The 26422-nt window shown below is 41.1% G+C and overlaps 1 protein-coding gene across 1 annotated transcript in view; it reads right to left on the bottom strand.

Moving 5' to 3' along the window:
- The window catches only part of TMX3 (thioredoxin related transmembrane protein 3), a 38086-nt gene extending 11981 nt beyond the window's left edge, over positions 1-26105 (bottom strand). Inside the window, exons 1-12 of the mRNA XM_018039694.1 lie at positions 25942-26105; positions 24987-25041; positions 21649-21688; positions 20300-20423; positions 13071-13116; positions 11724-11804; positions 9613-9712; positions 8870-8947; positions 6049-6115; positions 4528-4626; positions 2421-2478; positions 2168-2221 (exon numbers count right to left, since the gene is read on the bottom strand). Of these exons, the coding sequence (XP_017895183.1) occupies positions 2168-2221; positions 2421-2478; positions 4528-4626; positions 6049-6115; positions 8870-8947; positions 9613-9712; positions 11724-11804; positions 13071-13116; positions 20300-20423; positions 21649-21688; positions 24987-25041; positions 25942-25987 (848 nt within the window). The 5' untranslated portion in view covers positions 25988-26105. The remainder of the gene's footprint in view (positions 1-2167; positions 2222-2420; positions 2479-4527; positions 4627-6048; positions 6116-8869; positions 8948-9612; positions 9713-11723; positions 11805-13070; positions 13117-20299; positions 20424-21648; positions 21689-24986; positions 25042-25941) is intronic.

The raw sequence follows: 26422 nt of genomic DNA, 5'->3' as shown, positions 1-26422 counted from the left end.
TCAAGTGAAACAGTCCCATGTCTCTCACTTTAAATCAAAAGCTATAAAAGATCCAGTTCAGAAAGGGAGGGAAGTTGAAGGCTGAGATAGGCTGAAAGCTAGGCCTCTTACAGCAAAACAGTCAGCCAAGTTGCGAATGCCAAGGGAAAGTTCTTGAAGGAAATTAAAGGTGCTATTCCAGTGAATACACAAATGGCAAGCAAGCAAAACAGCCTTATTACTGATATGCAGAGTTTTGAGGTTTCTGGATAGATCAAAGCAGCTACAACATTTCCTTAAGCCAAAGCCTAACCCAGAGCAAGGCCCTAACTCTCTTCAGTTCTATGGAGGCTGAGAGAGGTGAGGAAGCTGGGAAGAAAATTTGAAGCCAGCAGAAGGTGGTTTATTAGACTTAAGGACAGAAGCCTTCTGCATAACAGCGAAGTGCAAGGTAAGGCAATAAGAGCTGACACAGAAGCCACAGCAAGCTATCCAGAAGATCCAGCTCAGATCATTAATGAAGGTGGCTGCATTAAACTAGAGATTCTCAGTGTAGATGAAACAGCCTTCTATCAGAAGAAGATGCCATCTAGGACTTTTGGAGCTAGAGAAAGAGACATCTATGCCTGGCTTTTAAACCTTCAAAGGACAGGCTGACTCTCTTGTTAGGGGCAAACATAGTCCGTGACTCTAAGTTGAAACCAATGTTCATTAATCATTTTAAAAATATTAAGTCTTTAAGAATTGTGCTAAAACTACCCTGCCTTTTTATGACAACGTAGCCTGGGTGCAGCATATCTATTTACAACATGGTTTAATAATATTTTAAGGCCTACTGTTGAGACCTACTGCTCAGGAAAAAAAAAAAAAGATTCCTTCAAACTATCTGCTTGTTGACAATGCACTTGGGTCCCCCAAGAGCTCTGATGGAGAGATACAATGAGATGAATATTGTGTTCCCTCCTGCTAACGTTAACACAACACTCATTCTGCAGCCCCTGGATGAAGGAGTCATTCTGACTCTCAAGTCTTATTAGGGAAGAAGCACATTTCCTAAGGCCACAGCTGCCACAAACAGTGACAGATCTGGTGGGTCTGGGCAGAGTCAACTGCAAACCTCCGGCAGGGAGTCACAATCCTAGATGCCACTGAGAGCATTCATGATTCATGGGGAGAGGTCAAATATCAACACCAAGAGGACTTTGGAAGAAGCAGATTCCAACCGTCATGGACGATTCTGAGTCGTTCAAGATTTCAGAGAAGGAAATGACTACAGATGTAGTGAACAGTCAGAAAACTAGATTAGGAATGGAGCCTGAACTGCTACAATCCTGTGATAACACATGAGTGGATGAGGAGTTGCTTCTTATGGATGAGCAGAGAAAGCAGTTCTAGGAATCTACTCCTGGGGAAGAGGTTACAAAGACTGTTAAAATCACAACATTTAGAGGACTCAGAATATTACATAAACTTAGCTGACAAAGGAGCAGGGTTTGAGAGGATTCCTTCAGATTCTGAAAGATGTTCTACTGTGGGCAAAATGCTGTCAATGCTATGGAGAAATTGTTCAGGAAAGGAAGAGTTGATCCATGAGGCAGATGTTATTGTTCTATTTTCAGAAAAAGCCACGGCCACCCTAATCTTGACCACCCTGGGCTGGTCAGCCAGCAACCTTCAACACGGGCGCAACCTTCCACCAGCAAAAAGATTACAGCTCACTGAAGGATCGGGTGATGATTGGCATTTTTAAAGTATGGACATTTTTCAGACACAGTGCTGCTGCACACTTCACAAACCACAGTATATATCAAAACCTAACTTTTATATGTACTAGGGAAACAGAAATTTCGTGTGACTTGCTGTATTGCAGTGGTCTGGAGCCAAGTCCGCAACACCTCTGAAATATATGCTTGTATATGGGCACGTTTTCTTACTACACACTTAACCTAAATCCTAACAAGACGGAGGTATGATTCAAATTAGAAGGTCTTTTTTTTTTCTAACTTGTAAGACATATATCAACAAACTTCAACTCCATATAATTCATAATGAAATGCAACATGCTATAATTCATTTCAGCTCCTTGATTCATCTTTGAAAGCATGGAATATTCCTTACTTTTGCTTTACTGTATTACAAAACATAATGAAACAAAGATAATGGAGCTTTCCAGAATGCAAACACCTACCTGTGAAACTGGTCTCTGTAATCTCTAGCAACTTCCTGAATAATTGATTTTAATCTGTAAAAAAATAAAAAATACATGAACATTCCATCTTGTCAACTTGAAAATATAAAATTATAAAATTATAGTATCTGCTGCTTTATCTAATGTTTAACACTGCAGGAAAAGTAAGATACCATATCAAGTTTATCTGAAGGCCATGTAAAGTCTGAACTGGATGATAGCTGAAGCTTAAAACTATTTCAAGGCACTATACCTGGTATGTTCAACTGATGTATTTTTCTCATCAATTATTGCGATAGCCACAAGCTTTCCTGAAATGAAGAATGACATATCTAAATTCAATAATCCTAATTATACAAACTTTCCAATTATTACTGTACTTACGAACAGGAAAACAGTATATAGCTTCTAAATCCAATTCCAATTATTTTAAACATATTATGTTTAACAGAGTGAAACCCTGAATTATTTAACATCAAGTGATAAATTCCAACCTACCTCCCACCCCCAATATCAAATAGTGAGTGAAAGTTGCTCAGTTGTGTCTGACTTTTTGCAACAAAGAGTATGTCAAGGCTGTATATTGTCACCCTACTTATTTAACTTATATGCAGAGTACATCATGAGAAACGCTGGGCTGGAGGAAGCACAAGCTGGAATCAAGATTGCCGGGAGAAATATCAATAACCTCAGATATGCAGATGACACCACCCTTATGGCAGAAAGTGAAGAACTAAAGAGCCTCTTGATGAAAGTGAAAGTGGAGAGTGAAAAAGTTGGCTTAAAGCTCAACATTCAGAAAACTAAGATCATGGCATCTGGTCCCATCACTTCATGGGAAATAGATGGGGAAACAGTGAAAACAGTGTCAGACTTTATTTTTCTGGGCTCCAAAATCACTGCAGATCGTGATTGCAGCCAGGAAATTAAGACACTTACTCCTAACAAGCGTGTTAAAAAGTAGAGACATTACTTTGCCAATAAAGGTCTGTTTAGTCAAGGCTATGGTTTTTCCAGTGGTCATGTATGGATGTGAGCATTGGACTATAAAGAAAGCTAAGCGCCGAAGAATTGATGCTTTTTAACTGTGGTGTTGGGGAAGACTCTTGAGAGTCCCTTGGACTGCAAGGAGATCCAACCAGTCCATCCTAAAGATCAGTCCTGGGTATTCATTAGAAGGACTGATGTTGAAGCTGAAACTCCAATACTTTGGCCACCTGATGCGAAGAGCTGACTCATCTGAAAAGACCCTGATAACGGGAAAGATTGAGGGCAGGAGGAGAAGGGGACAGCAGAGGATAAGATGGTTGGATGGCATCACCGACTTGATGGAAACGGGTTTGGGTGGCCTCGGGGAGTTGGTGATGGACAGAGAGGCCTGGCGTGCTGTGTGCGGTTCATAGGGTCACAAGAAGTTGGACATGACTGAGCGACTGAACTGAACTGAACTGGACTATACAGTCCATGGAATTCTCCAGGCCAGAATAATGGAGTGGGTAGCCTTTCCCTTCTCTGGGAGATCTTCTCAACCTAGAGATAGAACCTAGGTCTCCTGAACTGCAGGCAGATTCTTTACCAGCTGAGTCACAAGGGAAGCCCAAGAATACTAGAGAGGGTAGCCTATCCCTTCTCCAGTGGATTTTCCCGCCCAGGAATTGAACCAGGGCCTCCTGCATTGCAGGCAGATTCTTTACCAATTGAGCTATCAGGAAAGCCCCAATAATGGTAAATATTTAACAATTCATACACTCAAACTGCATTCCTTCACACAACTCACAAGATGAAAATAAGTATTTTGTTGAAAATTAATACAAACTAACAAAGCACTTCTTCCAAACACTTACGTGGTTGGCTTCCTATAATTTCTGTAGTACATCTATTTGAGACCATTCAGCTAGTTTCTTACAGCTTTCTTTTTGCATCTATATTTATATTTGCTTTGCTTATCATTTTTGAGCATGTAACTTCAAGAAACCATGCCAACCTGACACCCTTATTTTCCGCACAAATAGAAGTGTGCTTTCAAAGGTTGTAATAACTTGTATTCCAAATTCTATTACAAAATCAGTCTTCTGAGGACAGGTTTCTGGTGGTTATTTTTTTCTTATTTCCTTATTATCCAGGCTCTGTTTTCCCTGTCACTACTGATTCTTTAACGAACCCTTTCTAGCTAATCCTTATTCCACATGTATGTTCTTTGGTAATATTCATCTATATTCTCATAAAGTTGAACTGGCATTCAGGTCTGAAAGAAGGAATGATATTATGAAATAGAAATTAAAAACTCATCTCCTACAGATTTATGTATCAGTTAAGGAAAAGCTTTGTAGAGTGATGGAGAGTTGTACATATGCTGTTACCAGTGTCTCCAAGTTCATACAAGAGGAAGCCGTCCATCGTAAGGTAATTCTGAAACCTCTCCCTGTTGATCCAAGATGACAGATCACCATCTTCATACTCTTTAAAACAAAGTTAATAAATTAGAGTGTGAACATGACATTAAAATGTTTACAATGTTTAAGCTAGCAATATTTATAAGATGCCTGACACAGGACCATAATCTTAAATTCATAAACTTCATTTTTAGAAAGCTATTTGAAGCAAACAATCAAATGTAAAAAAAAGGATTAATACACAAAACAATTCATCATTACCACATCATTAACACAGCAAAAGATAAATAAATAAAAATACAGGAAATAACTGAAATACCCTAAACAAGAAGTAATTTAAATCATTACAGTACACATTGAGGAAGGCCATTTATAGATTTTTTAAAATTACAATAATTAAGGGGTAAAGCAGGTGACAAAATAATACAACATGACTATAATACTGCAAAAAACGAAGTATGTAAGAAAACTCACAGAATGATACCATGAAGGCATCTATATATACTCCTACTAAATCGTTTTCCTGGGCTGATTATTATCCTTGGACGATGTGCTTATGGACAATATTCTACTCTAATTTCTTTGCTCTTCTGTATTTTATGACATCCTTTTTCTTAAGTAAAACAAAATCACATATAATGTCAAACACAGTATTTTAGCCCTTTTCTAATATCATATCCTTCCTCTGACAGGAAATATAATATCCAAGAGAATTATGTCCTGATTAGAAATATAAGTCTGAAAAAATGATCACAACTGCATGAAACAGCGGCTGATAGAAGACTGGATTGGATATGTAGGAAGACTGGATTTTATTGACTTCTTCAAAGATGTGCTTTTTTGGTCACTTGCTAAACAGAACATTTTCAAGTTATCACACCTATAAAATAAGTAACAGAGTGCAAACCTGAAAGTATTTATGGATTCAGATTGATGGCTTAGGAGAGTACACATAAAGCCAGAAGTTGGATACTGAGCCACAATCTCCACTCCAGGTCAAATTTTCTAAAGATTATACACGAAAGTGATAAAACAAACTCATTAAGAAATATACCACTCCCCCTGAGCTTCATCTCCATGCTCCTGACATTATCAACAACAATGAAAAGGCAGGATAAGCAGGCTTCACTGTGGAAGGATGGCTTATTTCTTCCACTTCTTTGTGTGTCTCAAATGTCAGACCCTTTTATAATGAATTCTGCACATTTTAAAGTAATGTAGAGAAACTGCATAGGGCTCATTTATAAAGAAGGCAAATGATCTGATTTAAAAAAAAAGAAAAATAAATTTATTGTAAGGAAACTCAGAATGAAAGACCACTGAGTGGAAAACATGAAGCTGAAGGGTAAGAAAAACCCAGCAGTCACTGAACTAATGGGTTTTGTAAACAGTAGGTGCATCTGACATCAACCTCTAAGGCATGTAACAGACACGGCATTTTAATTATAAGCTGTTTTGTTTTACATCAGTTAAAATGCTGGCACTTACCATCATAAACAAAGTAGGTTTCATCTTTGAAAACAAGCACGGCAGGCATCTCTTTCAGGGTCACATACTGCATAGACCAGAAGAGTAAATGAGCTTGACAGTTAAAAATTTCAGTTGATCACCATGAGTTTTAAAAGCATTTGAAAGATACTTGGGGGAAAACTCACAATGCTAACAAAAAAGTTACAAATGGTTAAAAAGAACACAGTCAATCTCAAACTCATCCAGTGACTAGACTTGTTACCTCTTGATCCAGCCCCTGGTACCTGCCCTGTCTGCTATGGAGGAACCATGGAATATTCTTAGAGGTGCTAACAGACAAAGATATCACAAGAAGTGGGGTCCAGGCGGCACGCTGAAATGGCAGAGGAGCTGGGGCAGAGGTAGGGGCAGCACAGGCCCGTCCCCCGCCCCAGCTCCCAGGCTGTGTGACAAAGACTCCATCACTGCACCTGTGAGTCGGCTTCCTGTGCATCCAGGATGCATCACCACCTCACCGGAGAGTAAGAGATGCTAACATATGGGAGAAGCGAGAGTGGGCTTAGACAGTAACCTGGTTCATGAATGAGAAGTCATAATGGCAATAAATAAGAAAAAATTCATTCAGTGGGTGCCTGCTTCTTAGCTCTGTGCTGTGCTTAGTCCTGTCTGACTCTGCGACCCCATGGACTGCAGCCCACCAGGCTCCTCTGTCCATGGGGATTCTCCAGGCAAGAATACTGGAGTGGGTTGCCATGCCCTCCTCCAGCGGATCTTCCCAACCCGGGGATCGAACCCAGGTCTCCTGCATGGCAAGCAGATTCTCTACCCACTGAGCTACCAGGGGAGCTGTGTTGTACTAATTTCAAAAGAGAAAAATTATAGCAGAGAAATCAGCATCAGAGCAGGAAAGATGTAACTTGGGTAAGCCACAGAGTATTACTATGTGAGTGTGGTAATGCTGAACCTAACAATGAACAAAATCAGTAGATGACTATTACAATAAAAATAATAATAGGAAGGACAGCTGTCCTGGACAGATTAAAAGGGAGGGAGGTATGTCTCAGGTGATGCAGCATGATCTGGTTCCAATGCATTAAAAAATGCCACAGCACCATGAAGACAGCCACTGAAGGGCAGCAGTAAAGCTCTCAGGAGAGGCTCTGCCATCAAGCACGATGCTAGTCACCCATCCACGATGCTCTCGGAGCATTTCAGAACATCCCGCGCCCCTCCCTTCCAAGGGCATACCTGAGTGAGCCATTCCCTGAAATCACACACCAGTGAGGCACCTGTCCCCATTACTCCTCTGAAACCGTTTCTCTTAAAACCACCAACAACCTCCAAGGTAACAAACACCACAGTTCCTCCCTCTCCTCATCTTGGTGTTTCACAAGCATCTTGCACAACTGGCCACTCTTCTCTTACACACCTTGCATCCTGGCTTCCCTTTCACCTTGTTTTCCTATTTCACTGTTGAGTTTTTCTCATTATTCTCTGCTGTCTTTCGGACCTGGGACCTTTTACCCACCACCCTCCAAATTTGCACTCCACGTTTGAGAAGTTTATTTTATTATTTATGCAGCTATGACTTAACTCCCAACCCTTATATCCAACAATTTATTTGATGTTTGTACCTGGATGCTTAATATGTCAACTTAAAATAAACTTTCAAAACTCGATCATTCCTCCCATACTCCCCCAGTATTCCCAAGCTCATAAGTAACACCACCATCTACCTACCCAGTTGTTCAAACCAAAAACCTAGAGTCATCCTTTTATTTAATTACTAAAGCACATCTTTATTTTGCAATTGAACAATTCAAAGTCACGGCTAGAGTTTTTTCATGTTTGAACCTAAACAACTTATTTCTCAATCAAAGTGAATTGCAACCAAGAGAACACGTATAATGACTTCTTATTCATCTTTTTCCCTCTAGGGCAAACTCAAACAATTCCATCTCCAAACATAATTCTTTCCCTTCTCCCTAATTCTTTTACTACCTTTCAAACCTAAATCCTAGATTGTTTCAAGAGCTCAAGTGATCTTCCTGACTGAGTCTCATCCTGATCCAGTTCTTTTTGCACTTAGCAGAGGTATGTCCTCAAAACGAACTTGAGACCAAGTCCTTCCCTAGCCCTTCACATGCATGGCCATGACCTACAAGGCCTCCACTGGCCTCTGCCTACCTCTCGTCTCCTTTCTCACTGCAGTACAGCCACAGCAGCGACTGCTGTCACTCCACTATGCCGGGCAGGGTCTCATCTAGAGCATTTGTATCCTCTGGTCCTTGTTTCTGGTTTACTTTGGCCACAGACCTGTGTGTGGCTCCTTCACATCCCGTAAGTCCCAGTTCAAATATATTTTCTCCTCAGACAGAAACTTCTTGATCAACCAATCAAGAGCAGCCATCCGCTCCTCCGTCCGTGGGATTCTCCAGGCAAGAGTACTGGAGTGGGTTGCCATTTCCTTCTCCAGATCTTCCCAACCCAGGGATCGAACCCGGGTCTCCCGCATTGCAGGCAGACACTTTACCATCTGAGCCACCAGGCAAGACTCTAAATGACTACACTGCTGCTTAATTATTTTTTTTTAAAAAAAGCAGTTATGATATCTTGTTTATAGCTTTGTTTCCTGAGGACCCAAGCAAAGAAAGACTCATCTACAATACTAAAATTTAATCCACTTCCCCATCCACAAGAACATAACCTCTACTGTATGAGGGTCCTGATGACTTTGGTTGTCATCAATAATTCTGCATGCCACAACGATTAAAGGACAATAAACAGTTGTTGAATATACATATTAACACATTACTTAAAATTCAACTTTAAATATTACCGCAGGGACAACTTCTTCTGAGGCAGAAAAGAAGTATGTATATACAATTAATTCTGAAGCAGCATCAATGTATTTCTCCTGTGAAGATACAAACAGAAAAAAGGTGACTTTTAAATAGTAACCAAGATCAAAATTCACTCCTCATTAAACATTCAGAGCAAGTAGTATCATTGCTAAGTATTAACAGATCATGACAATTTGCTATCTTAAATCCTCTCACGTGGAAAGATTAAACATAAATAAACTGTTTCTTAGGCAAAAAACCATTATAACTAAGTGCTTTTATACACCTTCAAATAACATTCATTAAATAAAACAAGCTCATATTATATTTATTAATTTAATTTGCTAGTGAAGAGAGAAGTGCATGTCCACACATGCAAAAAATACACATACATGTACACAATAATCTTAAAACAGTGAGCTTTTGCCTCAACTGCGTGTTGCAGTCTCCAAGTCTCAAAATGCTGAAAAGCGATACAGAATTTAAATAAACAGGTCAAGAACAGAAGAAAGACTAAGGTAGGCAACATCCACCCATTTTACTCAATTGTTTCATGAAGGCAAAGACTATAGAGGGTATATGACAAAGTGCTTTTATTATAAAAACACTTAGATTGAACTAAAGTATTCCTAATAAGGGTGAAATAAGTCCTGAATTTTTCATGAAAGTCTTCATTATACAGAAAATTAAATTATAATACATCTGTTCTTACGGATTAAAAAATAAAATCATTTGATACCTTCAGAGGTGACTCTCCACCTATATATACAAAAAATACACGATGTCTCTTCTGCATATGTTCAAACATTTGCTGACTTGGAAGCGGCCGAATTAGAGCCCTGTTTGAAAACAGAACAAATGAAAAAAACCTTGTACTTGAACTAACACTAGTACATACTTTATTTCTATTTATGTCAGCCCATCATGTCTAACGTCACAAACTTTTATTACTGTATGAATTGCATTTTAAGTATATCATTCAATCAACATAAATCGTATAAACTATAGCCCATGACCACTATTAAATCACAGTACCTACAATTTGATCTACCAGTTTAAAAAATAAGCTTTAAGTATCTCCCTCTGGAGAATACCACTTTAACCAATGTTTGGATAGGCAAAGATGGGACTATAATCCATTTAGAATCCTCAGCTAAAAACAAAACCATCCACATGAGAGGTGATTTTTTTTTCTCCCTTTCAAAAGATCATTCACACAAACACACTGTGAAATGTACTATTCTAGGAGTTAATAACATCATATTTAGAATATTTATGTCTTACTCTGTCCATTTAAATGCTATGTAGTTTTAAAACACCCTATGAAGATTAAAATCTAAAATGTTCCTAAGTATGTTATTCTTCTCAGGAAAAATAAAATGGAAAATGACAGCACATAAGAATTTTATGAAAACAAAACTATAAGAAGTTTTATTATATATTTCAAAGCCAAATAAACTGAGAAATGAACTACATCAAAGGTGACTATAAAACATATGACTTATGAAATATTATTGAAAGCTAAGAGGCAGTCTTCTTCTAAACGTGGTCTGTAAGATTTTTATTCCATCACATTTGCAAAAAGAACAAGATGTATTCTGCAAAGGCAAACATATTTTCAAAATGCACAGTTCTTTAAATGCATTGCATCACTCTATTCTAGTCTCTATTTTCATGTGTGAGTAATTAACTGGTAAGTGACGCAACTACAGAAGTGATTCTTGAAATTTCCTTTGCAGTAGATTCAGTCCTGGTTACATCAGAAGGCCCTCTTAAAATTGCCAAAACATAAAGACTAATCTAAACCATAGAGGAATAAAGTAATCCTACTAGAGATCCCCTCATATACTATAAAGTTACCTCAAAACTATTCACAAAGCAAATAAAATGAAACATACAATCAGTAAGAAGATACAGTAAAAATTATACTTTATCAAAGCTTTGCAAACTTTAATATTCAAAGATCATTCCTAACTCTGTGTCTTTCCTCAAATAATTTAAGCTAGATAGTATCATGCCACCCAACAAATCCACCCTAGTATTTCAATTTAACTTAAAAATATTTAGAGCTATCAATATATTACATCCTGCCAAACTCATAAGCTACTATATTTTCAAAGTAACCTACTTTGATAAATGTTCTCTTCAAGAAGTTGCACCAACTTTCTATATATGCTAGCAAGATGTAGATTAAAAAAAAAACAAATCACCAGATTCAAACCAAAAGGAAAGACAAAATTTGTTTTCTTAGCAGTAAAACTTCAGAGATCTGAAACTCAAAAAGATCTCTGGGTTGTAATTACATTATATTCTAAGCAAAATGTGCAACAATACCTCACAGCTGGCATACAGGAGCATGTGAAAGATGAGGGAAAGAATCTTAGCTACATCTCAAAAGCATCTTCACGTATCACAGGCTGGGGATTAAAGCCTAAGACTACTCAGAACATCACGCTGTGGGGTTTCTCTTAACACTGAAACTAGACAATGAGCAAAATAATGTAAACCAGGTCATACAAAGGCGAAACCATCATAAAATAAAAATTAAGGTTCACAAAGCCATTAGATGCAACCAAGTCTTGAAAATGTATTAAAAAAATCCACTGGGGAAAAGCTCTTCTATACACAACATAAATTTAAATGTGAGTGAGGTCAACAAGTATGTAACATAAATCATGGGCTCCTTTATTTTTCTAGAGAAGCTCTTTGTATATGCTATGCAACTCTATCTCTCCTCATAGACAAATTTTATTTAAAAACCTAAAAATATGTATATTCAGTGCAGTTTATTAAAATACATTTAATTTTCAAATACTGATATCATAAAGACCTGTCATAATACAAACTTACCCTGACACTCTGTGAGCAAACTCAATTATATCATCTTTTGTTCGTGGTCCTCTATAATTATATGCTAAGTCTCCTTTTAATCTTAAAAGAAGAAAAGAAGATAAAAGTTTACATTAACTGTTTTCATATTTAATGATAATCACCCTCTATTGTTACACAAATTACAGCATACAAAATAGTAAATGGAGTTTTAGAAGCAGCATAATCATGGGGAAAAAACAGCTGAAAACTGCCTTCAGGGGATCAACAACTCAAAATGCAAAGAAAAGAACTACATTTTTCTAAAATTATGTGAAAATATTTCACTCTATGTTTGATAGCTGCATATATTTATGCCTTTCAATAAATGAAAAACACACACATTCATGGTAAAGAACTCAAAGCATAAGTCTTACTATCTTCTCTATTAAAAGGTCAGTGAAAGGACAGGGAATTAAAAATATTTTGGTAAAGATAAAACCAATTTTAAGCAATATAACAGAGTAACATGATAATGCACCAAGATTACAGAGTAAAACAATGCATTTAAACCACCTCTTCTAGAAAATTAAATAATCTTCTAAGATCTTGCCAATGAATTGTGCCCTACTAACTGAAATTTTAAAAGTTATGAAAGCGCAACTGAACACCTATACTTAAACCAAAGGAATAAAGAAGATAATTAACTGAACACAGGTAACTAAGAGGCTTAGCAAACATTTTTAAACAGTGGGAAGAAGGAGGGAGGCCAACACAGAACCCAAGGAATTAAAAAAATAACTTACTTTATTACAAAAATAAGTTTCCAAGTAATTCCTCAAGGCTTCATATTACCAAAATAAGGATGAGATCAGGATTAAACTCATGAGAAAATTCAATAAAACCATGATTACAAAACAAGGCCTTTAGAATTATCACAAGATATTTTTTACTGTATATGCTCTGTGACAGACGTGGTCAAATCTACAGGTGATAACTAACATCCATCAATTTTATTCTCTTTTTCTTTCACCTCTAATGAAATAGGTCTATTTTAATTATAGAAAAGTAAAATTTGTTACGAGACAGGATTCACAAGTTAAACAAAATACACTCGAGTACCTGAGGGGTAAAAGACCTGTTGTAATTTACAACTGTACACCTTGTCCTGCTAAGCACCTCTCACAGTCCAACTCGAAACACATTTGGTGAATTAGCCTTAAACCACACATTAACTTAAGTGCAAAGAAAAGCAGAGATGGATCCCTCTCCCTGGACCACACTGCACCTAGAAAGAACTGCTGAACCCAAGTCTTCAATTAATGTAATAAAATGTAAGTAGAGTGAACTAATAAAAATACACATATAAACATACAACACTCAACTTACAGCTTAATTGTTGGATAACCTCGAACTCCAAACTCTGAAGCAATGCCTTGATAAGAAAAAGAATAAATAATTCTAAATTTTTTAAAAATGAGAAACTAGGTAATAAATGAGCCTTTTACTTAAAAAAAATATACAAACCCATATAGATGTTGTTCTTAACTCTTAAAAAATAATGTAAACACACAAAAAGGAAAAAACATGACATTCTCATACAAAATAATTACTTGATAATCCAACTTATGACTTACACAAAAATACTATGACAAAATAAAAAATAAATTCCAAAAGAGTAAATTTTATCTCTAAAGTACTTATTTTAAAAGATGCTGTTTTTTTTTAAAAAATTATATATATATATATACAGACCCACACAAAGTCTCACTCTTCATTTCACTTCATTTACAGGACACATATTTCTCCAAAAAAAGGCCCATCTCTTCCGTTAGTGTTTTCTGAGTCTTAAAAGAACTGCTTTGTACTTTAATTTTAAAAACATGAACTATAATTGCAAAAATAATTTATGATCTAAAAGCATCATTACTTGTTTTAAAAGTTCCTGCTTCTGCAATAACCTAGAGTATTAATAATTTCAGTTACTTCAAAGATTATTGTGAAATCCCCACATTAATTAAAATTAGATACAGTCACTACAATGGCATCTTTTTAAGGAAAACAAAAAATAGTAACAAAAATAAGGAAAAAAACAGAATTAGACGACTTTAAGAGGCATAGTAATCACTATAGAAAATCAAAACTATACTACTTTACAGATTTAAGGCAACTGGGACAGAAAAAAAGAAATAAAATATTCTCAGCAGACAAAATACAGTATATTTATACAACTATCCTAATTTATGCAAAGTATACTGTGTTTACTCACATAATCACTCCCTCTGTTCATTTTCTCTTATTTCCAGAATATTTTTTATGACAGTTGGGTATAAAAAAACTGGGTGCTGATTTACCAGTCACTTTAGTAATCGTTAATCTTGGTTTCTCTCCCCCACACCAACACACAACAAAAAGACAAAGTGAATTTGTGACAAATAGTACCGAAAATCTGTCCTCCTTCCTTTTTCAACTCTAGACCTTCTCCCTTAAACATGAAGAGAGGTGACCAGTGATCAACAATGGCTTTTATTAGAGATGACACAAACGACAGGGGTGACAAAAATAAAAACCTGGTGTGTACGTATGGAGATACAAGTCCTGTCTCTGAATAGCCCCGTGAGCTTAGACCAATAACATAATTTATCTGTGCCTATCTCTAACTTAGGACTTAATTCTGTCAAGTGTTACACACATACATATATATAACTGAAGTATAGTTGGCTTTCAATATTATGTTAGCTACAGTATAGTGACTCACTGTTTTTATAGAGTATACTCAATCCAAGAAAAGTTATGACCAACCTAGATGGTATATTCAAAAGCAGAGACATTACTCTGCCGACTAAGGTCCATCTAGTCAAGGCTATGGTTTTTCCTGTAGTCATGTATGGATGTGAGAGTTAGACTGTGAAGAAGGCTGAGTGCTGAAGAATTGATGCTTTTAAACTGTGGTGTTGGAGAAGACTCTTGAGAGTCCCTTGGACTGCAAGGAGATCCAACCAGTCCATTCTGAAGGAGATCAGCCCTGGGATTTCTTTGGGAGGAATGATGCTAAAGCTTAAACTCAGTACTTTGGCCACCTCATGCAAAGAGTTGACTCATTGGAAAAGACTCTGATGCTGGGAGGGATTGGGGGCAGGAGGAGAAGGGGACGACAGAGGATGAGATGTCTGGATGGCATCACAGACCTAATGGACGTGCGTCTGAGTGAACTCCGGGAGTTGGTGATGGACAGGGAGGCCTGGCGTGCTGCGATTCATGGGGTCGCAAACAGTCGGACACGACTGAGCGACTGAACTAACTAAGGTTACTATAAAACATGGCTGTATTTCCCTGTGCTGTACAATATAACCTTGTTGCTTATTTACACACTGGTTTGTAGCTCTGAACCCCACGTTCCTATCTCACCCTGTTTCCTTCTCCCTCCTGGCATCCATAGGAGTTCAGAGCTACAAACCAGTGTGTAAATAAGCAACAAGGTTATATAGTAACCTTAGTTAGTTCAGTTGCTCAGTCGCGTCCCACTCTTTGCGACCCCATGAATCACAGCACGCCAGGCCTCCCTGTCCATCACCAACTCCCGGAGTTCACTCAGATTCAAGTCCATCGAGTCAGTGATGCCATCCAGCCATCTCATCCTCTGTCGTCCCCTTCTCCTCCTGCCCCCAATCCCTCCCAGCATCAGAGTCTTTTCCAATGAGTCAACTCTTTGCATGAGGTGGCCAAAGTACTGGAGTTTCAGCTTTAGCATCATTCCTTCCAAAGAAATCCCAGGGCTGATCTCCTTCAAAATGGAATTTTGATATCAATATATACATTGGTTAGGGCTTCCCTGGTGGCTAAGAGGTTAAAGCATCTGCCTCCAATGCAGGAGATTCAGGTTCGATCCCTGGGTCGGGAAGATCCCCTGGAGAAGGAAATGGCAATCCACTCCAGTATTCTTGCCTGGAGAATCCCACAGACAGAGAAGCCTAGTAGGTTACAGTCCACGGGGTCGCAGAGTCAGACACGACTGAGCGACTTCACCTCACCTATACATTGGTTTTATTTGTCAGACTCCACCAACAAGTGATAGCATACAATATTTATCATTTTTTGCCTGCCTTATTTCACTAAGCACATTACTTTTTAGGTCCACTCATGTTGCTGCAAATGGCAGAATTTCACTCTTTTATGACTAAATATTCCACTGTGTGTATGTGTGTATCTCTCTCTATATATAGCACATCTTCTTAAAGCAATCATCTGTTGATGGGCACTTGGATTGTTTCCATGTCTAAGGTATTATAAATACTGCTGCTATTGGGGTGCATTTATCTTTTCAAATTAGAGTTTTCATTTTTCAAGATATATACCCAGGAGTGGGATTGCTGGATCATAGGGTAGTTCTAGTTTTTTAAGGAAGCTCCATACTGTTTTCCAAAGCGGCTATATCAATTTAATTCCCACCTACAGTACACAACTCTTTTCTCCACATCCTTGCCGACATAGGTCATTTATAGACTTTTTGATAATGGCCATTCTGAGAGATGAGAGATGACATGCCTTTGTGGCTTTGATTTGCATTTCTCTAATAATTAGTGATGTTAAGCATCTTTTCACATGCCTGTTAGCCATCTGTATGTCTTTTTTGGAGAAAAGTCTATTTAGGTCTTCTCCCCATTTTTTAATCAGGTAGCTTTTTTATATAAGCTGTTTCTATATTTTGGTATTAAACTCTTATTGGTCATATCATTTGCAAATACTTCTGGGTCAAGGATATTCTAACTGAATACTGTTGTTACTGAAATTGCCCTCTTCTGAGTAAAGATATAGATTATGTGAGTAAATATGTTCTTAATGCTCCTCACCTCAAATTAAGAAGGCAGGCAAACATAAGCCCTGATTACCTTCAACTGCACCTAATTAAGAAGTGCCAAAATACAGAGACAAATGTCACTGATCTGGAGAGGGAGGGTATACCCAGAAGCAACTGCTTACATAACTCAGCGTAAAATCTGTACACAAATCAAATAAAGAAAATGAAATAGGCAATCAACGAGAAAAATGGTGGTGGAATTGTATAGCTGATGTTACGGTTCTCGTAACAGGCTACAGTGTGAGAATCCCAGCTCCACACTTCGTGCCATCACTTAATCTCCTCAACTTCAGTTTTCTTGCCTTTAAGATGGAGTTGATGCCACCCACCCTTTAGCCACTTGGTTCTTTGAACATTAACTTCCATCCCTGATAGAATTTCAGCTGACAGTGCTGGGGGAGGGAGGAGAAGGGAGCTACCAGCATCCAGTGAGCAGAGGCCAAGGTCGGGGCTGAACATCCGACAATGCACAGGAAACTCTTCTCCCCCTAAAACGTCTTCTGGCCCCAAATGTCCACCGGACCAAGTCAGAACAACCTTGAAATACAGTCACTGACTAGAAGGGTTATACTCTAGAAATGTACGACTGATCTGCAAATGTATCTGCAATCACAGAATGAGAATAACAATCTTATTGGCCAAATGCCCCTGAAAGTTTATACACCACAGAGAGGTAAAATATGATCTTTATAAAAAATGATGTCACACTCAGGCAGAGGAATAAGTAGAATTTTCAGTGGTTTCATAATAGAAATGAGTATGTGATTACAGGTAACATGGTAACATTTTAACTTTTGGATGAGAACCTTTTTGTCCTCATTTTTTAAGGAATATGTAGAAAAAGAAAGGCCAAAGTAACATCTGAATTTACACTGGATACAATACATCAAGTAACACTAAGAAGTTGTATAAATAGTTAAAACCACGCCATTAAGAAATATCTGATACAATTCCAAATACATATTGCAGGATAAATCAGGAAAGTTCAAATCTCTCACATTCAACAAGTCTATACACAGAGACTTGCTGGATTGAATATGATGGTGTTTATTTCAATCACTGCAATTACATGATTGAGAACTAAGCTACCCTCAAATAGTCTGAGAGATTTTCTCTACTTGATCACTGAATAATCCTATCCCATGCCAAACTGAAATCCCTTAACGAGCCATCAAAATTATACTTTACTTCGTGATTCTCTAACTCAAGAATCACCCGAAGTCCATGTTAAAAATACAGATTCTCATGACTCAATCTGATTTTCATTTGGTAGGGGAGGTGTGGGCCTTTGGAATCTGAATTCATACTGAGCACCCAGGTATCCTATCACAGGTAGCCTGCAGACTAAACGCTGGGAAACACTGATGCCGTGACCATCTGCAAAGCCGCCTGTGGAGATGGAAGAGACACGTAGGAAACTGCCAGTCCTCCAGGGCTCCACCGTTAGAGGCAGAACACTGCCTCTAGCCTGAAAAGGAAATGCAATTTCTTCGCCTGTTTGAGTCCAAGTTCTACTAAAATGCCTGTATTTGAGCTGCCCTGAAATATTCAAGAAAGCTGTAAGAATTATATGCCAAAAATCTATTTGTAATCTCTAAACAGTAGTTTTTGAATACTTAACAACTTTCTTTTTTTGTAAGGAAGATGGTATTTTTCTCCATAGCACAAAAAACATCTTCCTGATCTATAAGGTGAAAAATGCATCCATCGCTGACATCAACTACTAGACAATTTACTCATGTTTATTGACTACCCTTTGACTAAGTGAAACAAATGAATTACTATATAGACAAGTGCACGTGTATGCACATCTAATCAACATACACGCCTAGACATAAGCATTTACTTTCACAACAGTTAAAAGGAGTGATTTCTTAAACACTGTAAAAGATATCAAGAAATATCAACTCGACCATATTATCTTCTCTCTAACTTCTTACCATCCATCTCACCCTCTCCTAAAGTCGCAGCAGTTCACCTGTGTGATTCAACAATTCTCGTTCTAATATCTCACCTGCACTCTAGCTCCCCATGTTCCCAAGCATCAATAAAGCAAAACACCGCAAAGTTCGAACAGCTACTAACACAAAAACACAGAATTAAATGTAATTGTTTTTTTCCTGGTGATGGTAATACAGTTCAGTGTGAGTTTTGCTAAGACTCTTACACTATTATTTTCAATTGTTTTTCTTTATACCAGAGCCAATATATCACATCTGTGATTTAACCCTTGCAAATGTCTATTAAGAATTACTGTCTCTTTACTCCCCTGCCAATCACTCAAGTCTGGCCTCCCAGTATCCTATATCAAGATGCATACAAAAGTCAGCTTAAATAATCTTTTTGCCTATAACTGCTCTTTTCATCCTACAGGTTTCTGCCAAAAGCATTTTTATCAAATCATCTGCCTTCTCAAAAATGTGTGTTGCGCTCTACTGATAACTGACAGAACCCAAAACACCTTGTCCCACCTGAGAGGCTCTTAAAGTCTGGTATTATCCTCAGCACTTGACAAGTGCAAGCCACTGTGCCCGGGTTTCTGAATAAGAAATATTAATACAATCCTCAGAACCTTGAGAATTATCATTCTCTCATTTACAGACAAGGGAACTAACATTCAGAGAGGTTAACACTTCCCCAAAGCCACAAAAGAAAGACGACTGACCTGGATTTAAAACCTAGGTTTGTCTTCTTCTAAATTTATACCCAGAGTACAATGCTGACTTCCTAAAATGAAGTACGCATTTCGTATGTCATACTTCCACTTTCTTCATTAATTAATGGAAAAAAGAACCTACATTTTATTACACACTACAAGGGATTGTACATGTGCTGTATCATTTTAATCTCAAAACAACCAGTACAAAATGCATCATAATTAAACACTTACTGGTGTAGAAATCAAAGTTTAGCGATTTGTTAAATGTTAAGACATGTTCCCTGGGCTACGGAAAACAGCAGCAGGCAGAGTGGGATCTAATCTACTTTCTGAGCCATGCTCTCCCCAAGTCTGTGTGACACCTCATATTCTCTGAACTTAATTTTGCCTTTTCCCAAATCCTTTAAGACAGGTATTGGTAAACTTTACCTGTACAGGGTCTGACAATAAACATTTTAGGCTTTGTGGGGCGACAGTCTCTGTTGTAAATACTTGATTCTGCCTCTGGGTCACAAAAACAGCCACGGAGCCAACAGCAAACACAGGAGTGACTCTGGTCCAGCGGAGCTCCATGCACAAAGCGGGCGGGGGCCAGACTGTCTGGGGCTGCGGTCTGCCAGCCTCTGCCTGAAGACATTCTAGTCTCCGGTACAGAATCGCTGAACTCATCTTCAGCTCTACAATTTCGCTGTAATACCCTCTCTAATGTGAGAACTCTCCTGATCCCCACTTGCGTGTATGTTAGTTCGCCTCATCTTTCAAGCTCCGGTGGACTCCTCTACCATGCCACTCAGGCTGCTCAGACAACAAACTCTCCTTCTTCACCCTCACAGCGACACCCAGAGTTCACCACTCCATCTCCTGTAGTTGTCTCAAGCAACTGATTATCTCAAGTGGGCTCCCAGTAGGAACAGGGGCTTCTACATCTGTATTGAGTATAAGATTAACAGAGATTACGTATCACACGTTCAACAGTTAACCTATCTAACCTGTAAAACACAGTCTGAAATCTCTTCTTCCTGTTACCTTAAATACTGCTTCCTGTAATTAAAACACTTGCGTTACAAGAACAGAAAAACAATAAACTGAATAGCTGCTTACTGGAATAGGAAGTAGCATCCATCTTTCCCACTTTCACTGGAGAACCAATGCTTTTCATCTCAAGACCGACTTCATTCCAAATTGGTTCCAGCTTTTTACAATGGCCACACCATGGTGCATAAAACTTGTTTGAAAAAAAAGAGAGGGAAAACCACGAAGATGTTGTTACTACTGTGGATGTCAATCTTAACTGTAAAAGAATCTTTTTCCCTAAACGATTGGATAATAATCTATTTTAGACCAAAAGTCTAAATATAATTTTTAAAGTGGTTACACAATAAACACACACACAAACTAGACATGTCAACCTCCAGGATACAACTCAACACTTTAACTGATATTAAAGTCATTTTAAATGGCCACTGATATCTATTTCAGATGTCTATTTAAAATAGATAATTTACAATTAAAAACATCTCTGCTCCCAAATGAGTATGTCCATGTTAGATATAAAATTAAACCACCAAATACACTTCATATATCACATGCACACCCCTTAAGTGTTAACGATAAACATCAACTTCTTTTTATTGCAAAAACTGCAATACAGTAGGTGACTCTGCTCCTGTAAGTATAATCACTGGTAAGACAGTTTGGCACAGTGACAAGTCAGGCTGATGAAACTAAAATCCTGGTTCTTCCTTCTTTAGGATCACCAGATGGTTGGGGTGGTACTCAGGTGCCTCCCATTAGGTAGCATAACAAAAACTGTTTGTTTTGTACTTTTATGAAATAAGATTTAACTCTCTTGTAATATCAGCCTATGGAAACATTCAAACATATATCAAAAGAGACAGACAAACCAGGGAGCTTTACGCCTCACTGCCTGGCTTCAGTGACCGTCAGCTCTACGCGTCTCATTCCATCTCTCTCGCTGCCACTCACCCCACTTTCTCACTGAGGCATGTCAAAATGCACCCCAGACATCACAGGGTTTAAACACATTCAAAACGTCAAAGCGAGGAAAAGAAGATGGAAAGCTGATTCTCTCACTACCAAGATGAAAATATGACTTTGATTGCCAAGTGATACTAATACACTCAATCTCTTGGATGAAATGAAATACTGAGTGAATTCTGTGATAAAACCATACCATAATCTCCCTCAGACATCATGCACAAGTGGACCTTGTGAGAATTTCATCAAAAACAGGCTCTCCTGCCAGAGATCCTAAGGCTCTGAGGTTCCCTTTAATATAAAAACCCTGACAGTACTACCTGAGAAGACAAAGTGGGTTATGCACACTGGTCCTGGTACTGTCTGTCACCACATTTGGGTGAGGAGAATGGCAAGTCACATTTAAAACAGGGAAGGGATGGTCGATCTATACAAAAAATTTAAATACTCACATCTACAAGCCAAATGTCATCTTTTCGATTTTCTTTAAACCTAAAACACAAGAACACAGATCTTGACTGTAGGTTTCCACTTTACAACAGAATAGCGCAGGTAAAGATAACAAATTGATAAATACAGGGCACAGGACAAATTTTTCAATAAGTTTTACTTCAAAATTTTACTCAGTGACCTCTAGATCTTATCCATTTAACACCTTAATAAAACAAGAGCAATGATAAAGTAATTAGGAGTAAAAATTCAAGTGGGACTCTGTAGAAACAAATGCTTCAGCTTGGAGCCCCTCTCCTCCACTTACACCTGTGCCTAACAGTGAACAGAGCAGGGCAGGGCAGGGGTGAGCCTTAGGAAGTCTGCTGGCAGGCCTGGCCCCTGGGTGGGATCTGGGGACTTGACTCTCAGGCGGGTTCCCCCATTTCCCATTAAGGGGTTTACAGTAAAAAGTTCTATTTTATATTCATCTTGTGGGGCTACCCAAGAAAGTGTCATGGCCACCTTAAGCAAACTGTTCAACCAGAACGCTCTAACCAATGGTCATTATTCTTGATGTCTTTGCAGGCAGCTCTGCACCCAGAGGTAAAGGGCGGGGGCCACTGTCTCCCATCATTTGATGCTTAATAGCCTCTCTCCTAGGCAATGGCACCCCACTCCAGTACTCTTGCCTGGAAAATCCCATGGACAGAGGAGCCTGGTGCTGCAATCCCTGGGGTCGCTGCGAGTAGGACACGACTAAGCAACTTCACTTTCACTTTTTACTTTCATGCACTGGAGAAGGAAATGGCAACCTACTCCAGTGTTCTTGCCTGGAGAATCCCAGGGACTGTGGAGCCTGGTGGGCTGCCGTCTATGAGGTCGCACAGAGCCGGACACGACTGAAATGACTTAGCAGCAGCAGCCTCTCTCTCCTATCCCATCGATACGAAGGAGCTGACTGGTACAGAATCCCAGACAGGGCCCCACGTGGAAAGGAAGGTGTCAGGGCTAATATGGAGGCTAATATGGAACGCCCATGACTGCGTTCACTGATGTGGGGCTGGGGCTGCAAACCCTAGGCGTCATCAGATCCAGTGCCCTCGGGGGAATCTACACAGCAAACAAACATGGTCTCACGGGACCTGACAGTGCGGCCCAAGTCAGTGCAAGGCACGGGGACAGCTGGACCCAACCTAGAGACAGTGTCATCTGCAGTCAGGATCCAGAGGGTCTATGGGGCGATGAGGAGCCAAGGTGCTCCATCTGCTGAGGACACTCTGGCCCAGCATGGTCATCAGTCCCTGGGGAGTTAGTTTAGCCCCGGCCAGGGTTAGACAAGCAGGGCAGCCTTCTCACTCCGGTTCAGTCCTCTTCAGCCATGGCAACCCCTGCTCACCAGCCCAAGCTAGGACGGTGCTTGAATTTCTAAGGGCCACCCTCTTGTGGGCCCAGGAGGCAATTCACTGCACATCCGCTCGCTCTGGGATGAAGAATAGTTCAGTCCCCGTGTTTAGCTGACAAGCATAGGATGCTCGTTGGCTACTTCCCTTAGTCCCTTAGTCAGCACAGGGCCATTCTGGTGAGCGTCATGGACAGAACAGAGCGCCTATCAGGGGCAGGACCGACCCTAATCCCAGGGCTTCATCTTCACAGGGGTCCAGCAACAGGCAGGAGCAGAAAGCACAAATCCAGAACCCAGGCCCGGTTAACGGCCTCCTTGCCCACTGTCCTTGATCCCTCACCTCAGATCCAGGAGCTCACAGGAGGCTTGGGCAGCCGCGGACGCTAGGAAGGTGGGCCAGACAAGCTTTTCACTTACAGGAGACTCTGTTGTTGCTTAGCTGCTCAGTCATGTCCAACTCTCTGCGACCCCATGGACTGTATCCCGCCAGGCTCCTCTGCAAGATTTCCCAGGCAAGAATCCTGGAGTGGCTTGCCATTCCCTTCTCCAGGGGATCCTCCTGACCCAGGGATCGAACCTCATCTCCTGCACTGGCAGGCGGCTTCTTTACCACGTGGGAAGCACATCATAGGAGGGCCAGCCCTGTCAGCTCAGCAGCATCCAGCTGAGGAAAGTCAGGGTCCCAGACTCATGCACCGGCTCACTCCCGCTTTCTCCTCCTCGGAAAGGAGCAGATCTGGGGTGCCACACCCTTCAGGGCACCACAAACTTAACAAAATCACCTCAGTGTTAACAGCGGCTTCTCTGAGAATCGAAGCGCCTGTAACAATCCACGAGGGTGCCCAATACCCACCAGGAAGGCTGCCGAGTGCCTCGCGGGACCCTGGGGCTCTCTGCTCATCAGAGCACCCTGCTGCAGGCAGGGGTGGTGAACGAGGACAACTAGCCAAACGGAGAGTCAAGACTTGACTCACTCACTGCGCCAGTGCAGGCCGGCAGACAGAAATGAGCTGCCAGCTCCTCAGCACTGAGAGATGCATCTCACCTGGGAGGAGGCCCGAACCAAAGGCATCTGCCTCGCCCCAAAGGCATCTGCCTCGCCTAGGACCCAGGCGGAGAGGGGAGGGATGAGGGAAGGGACAGGAGAGGAGAGATACTGAGTCCACGTGCAGAAAGGGTCTCAGCCAAGCCCCTCAATAAGGAGGTTTCCCTAAGCAATGCCTGAGGCGAGGCCCCCACCAGCATGTCTCCACAAGGGACCCCCAGGCTGAGAATGCAGATGCACACACAGGAGCCCAGCTGGCCTGGGGGCCTGAGTCTGCGACTAGGGCTCACCCCACCCCAGAGAGCTCGGTGCACTGTCTGTGCCCCACGTCTGGTGTGGGGAGAGCAGCTTCCCCTCAGAGCCCTGCCAGGAAAAGCCATGTCACTGCCCATCCTCAGGCCTAAAAGCCACACACAGGATTCTGGTCTGAAGCCGGACTCCTCACCTATGACAAGCAAGGCCTGGGGATTCACGCTGTGTTACTGGATGGTTACCAAACTCCAGCACCCACTCAGCAGTGATTAACAATATACAGGTAAAACAGAAGACTCTAGCCGTTTTTACTCTTATGACTGTTCATAGAACTGCCGAGTGCAATCCTGTTTTGTGCATATACAGCACTTAGTGCAACTCCTGGAGCAAAACTGGTGCTAGGTAAGCATTGGCCATTGTTTGCTATTAAAAGATTATATTCACACAATGTAGTGCACTTGAAACTAACATGTAAGTCAACTACACTTCAAAGAAAAAAAAAAAATCTACCTCCAAACAAAATTAGCAAATTACGTACCACAGATTTATGCGCTCAATAAAACAAGTGTTATTTTAAAAAATACTAGACTCATACCGGTATTCCTATAACATCACAGCTGGAAAAAATGAAGATACTATTTAAAAACATGTATACTCACGAGTCATCTAGATCTTCCACCTGTCCTTTACAGAAAGCCAGATCCAGCAGAAAAACTGAAAACAAAAGACAAAATGTATACAGTAAAATACATGCTAATTCATCTTATGGCTTCCATTATACGCTTATTCACCTATAAAATGTTTCCGGTTTTTTACAACCTCCCAAAACACACATCATTCACCCATCCCAGGACACAAATTAGGCAAAAGCATAAGTCGTTCACCTGTTTAATAAATATTTATGACCATGTGGTGACAGCAAGTTCTATCTAGGCCAGTAATTCTAAAGCACGGAAGTTCTTTTTAAATAAATTTTTACTTTCATCCTGTTTTTCACCATCTCAACTTTTGGGGTAGACGTGAACTTTGTCTATATTTCTTTTTCTCTAGAAGCAATTATCTTCTCAGCGATAAACTTCAAATGCCATTCAAAAATATTGCCCCCCACCCCCGAAATTGACAGAAACAAAATTGGGTTGGACTCCTAACAACTGATCACGGACCAGCGCCGGGCACGCGGTGGGAGCTAAACGGTGCGAGTGGACCCGTCGTGGGGAGGACGACGAGGCGAGCTCGAGACTGAGCAGGACCAGCCGGTCCCCAGGCCACACCGCACAGCCCCCGGGCCCGGCCAGGATGCGCCCGCGCGGGCGAGGATGCCTCCGAGCTGGCCAGGCTCAGAGCCCAGCGCCGAGCAGGTGTGCGCGCCCGCCGGGAAGGAGCGCCCTCGACGCCAGCCGACGGAGCCCGCGCTCCGCGAACCCCCTACCGCCCCGACGGCCGGTCGGAAAGCGCGCGTCTCCAGCGGAGCCGCGTCGGGTTAAGGGCCCCACAGCGCCCACTCTGTGTCGGGACCCGGGACCCGGGACGGGAAAGCATCTCGGCGACCGCGCAGGCCTCTCCCCTCCCGGAGACGGTCCCCGTGCCCGCCCGCACCGCCCCCGCGGCCTCTACCTGCGGCCCACAGCCGCAGGGCGGGTCCGCGCCTCCAAGATGCCATGCTCGCCGCACAGGCGCTGCCAGAGCCGACTCAGCGCCCGCGACAGAAACGAGCACCGACGGCCGCCGCCTGCGCGCCCGGAACGGGAAGCCGGCCGGCCGCGCCGCGGAAGGGAAGCGCGGGGCTGCGGAGGCGGGCGGGGGGAGCCGGCCTCCGACACCCGCCCAGGCCCCGCCGACCTCCGCCTCTGAGCATGCGCGGAGCCGCGGGGCCTGAGCGGGGCCGGCACGCATGCGCGGGACTGGCACGCATGCGCGATCGCGGCCCCGAAGCTCCTGCGCCCGGGACCGCCTCCGGGAGCGTGGGAACCTAGGTGCGGGCGTGGGCGCCAGGGGGCCCTTCCCGGAAGTTAAATGCGCGCCAGTACTTGAACGGAAGACGAGGTAGATTGGCAACGCTAGAGATTTAATCCTGCCGTCTTTTTCACCTGCTGCT

This window comes from Capra hircus, chromosome 24 (assembly GCF_001704415.2).
Source record: "Capra hircus breed San Clemente chromosome 24, ASM170441v1, whole genome shotgun sequence".
Taxonomy (NCBI): Eukaryota; Metazoa; Chordata; class Mammalia; order Artiodactyla; family Bovidae; genus Capra; species Capra hircus.
The sequence above is the reverse complement of the archived record's forward strand: the minus strand, read 5'-3'. Positions and strand labels throughout refer to the sequence as shown.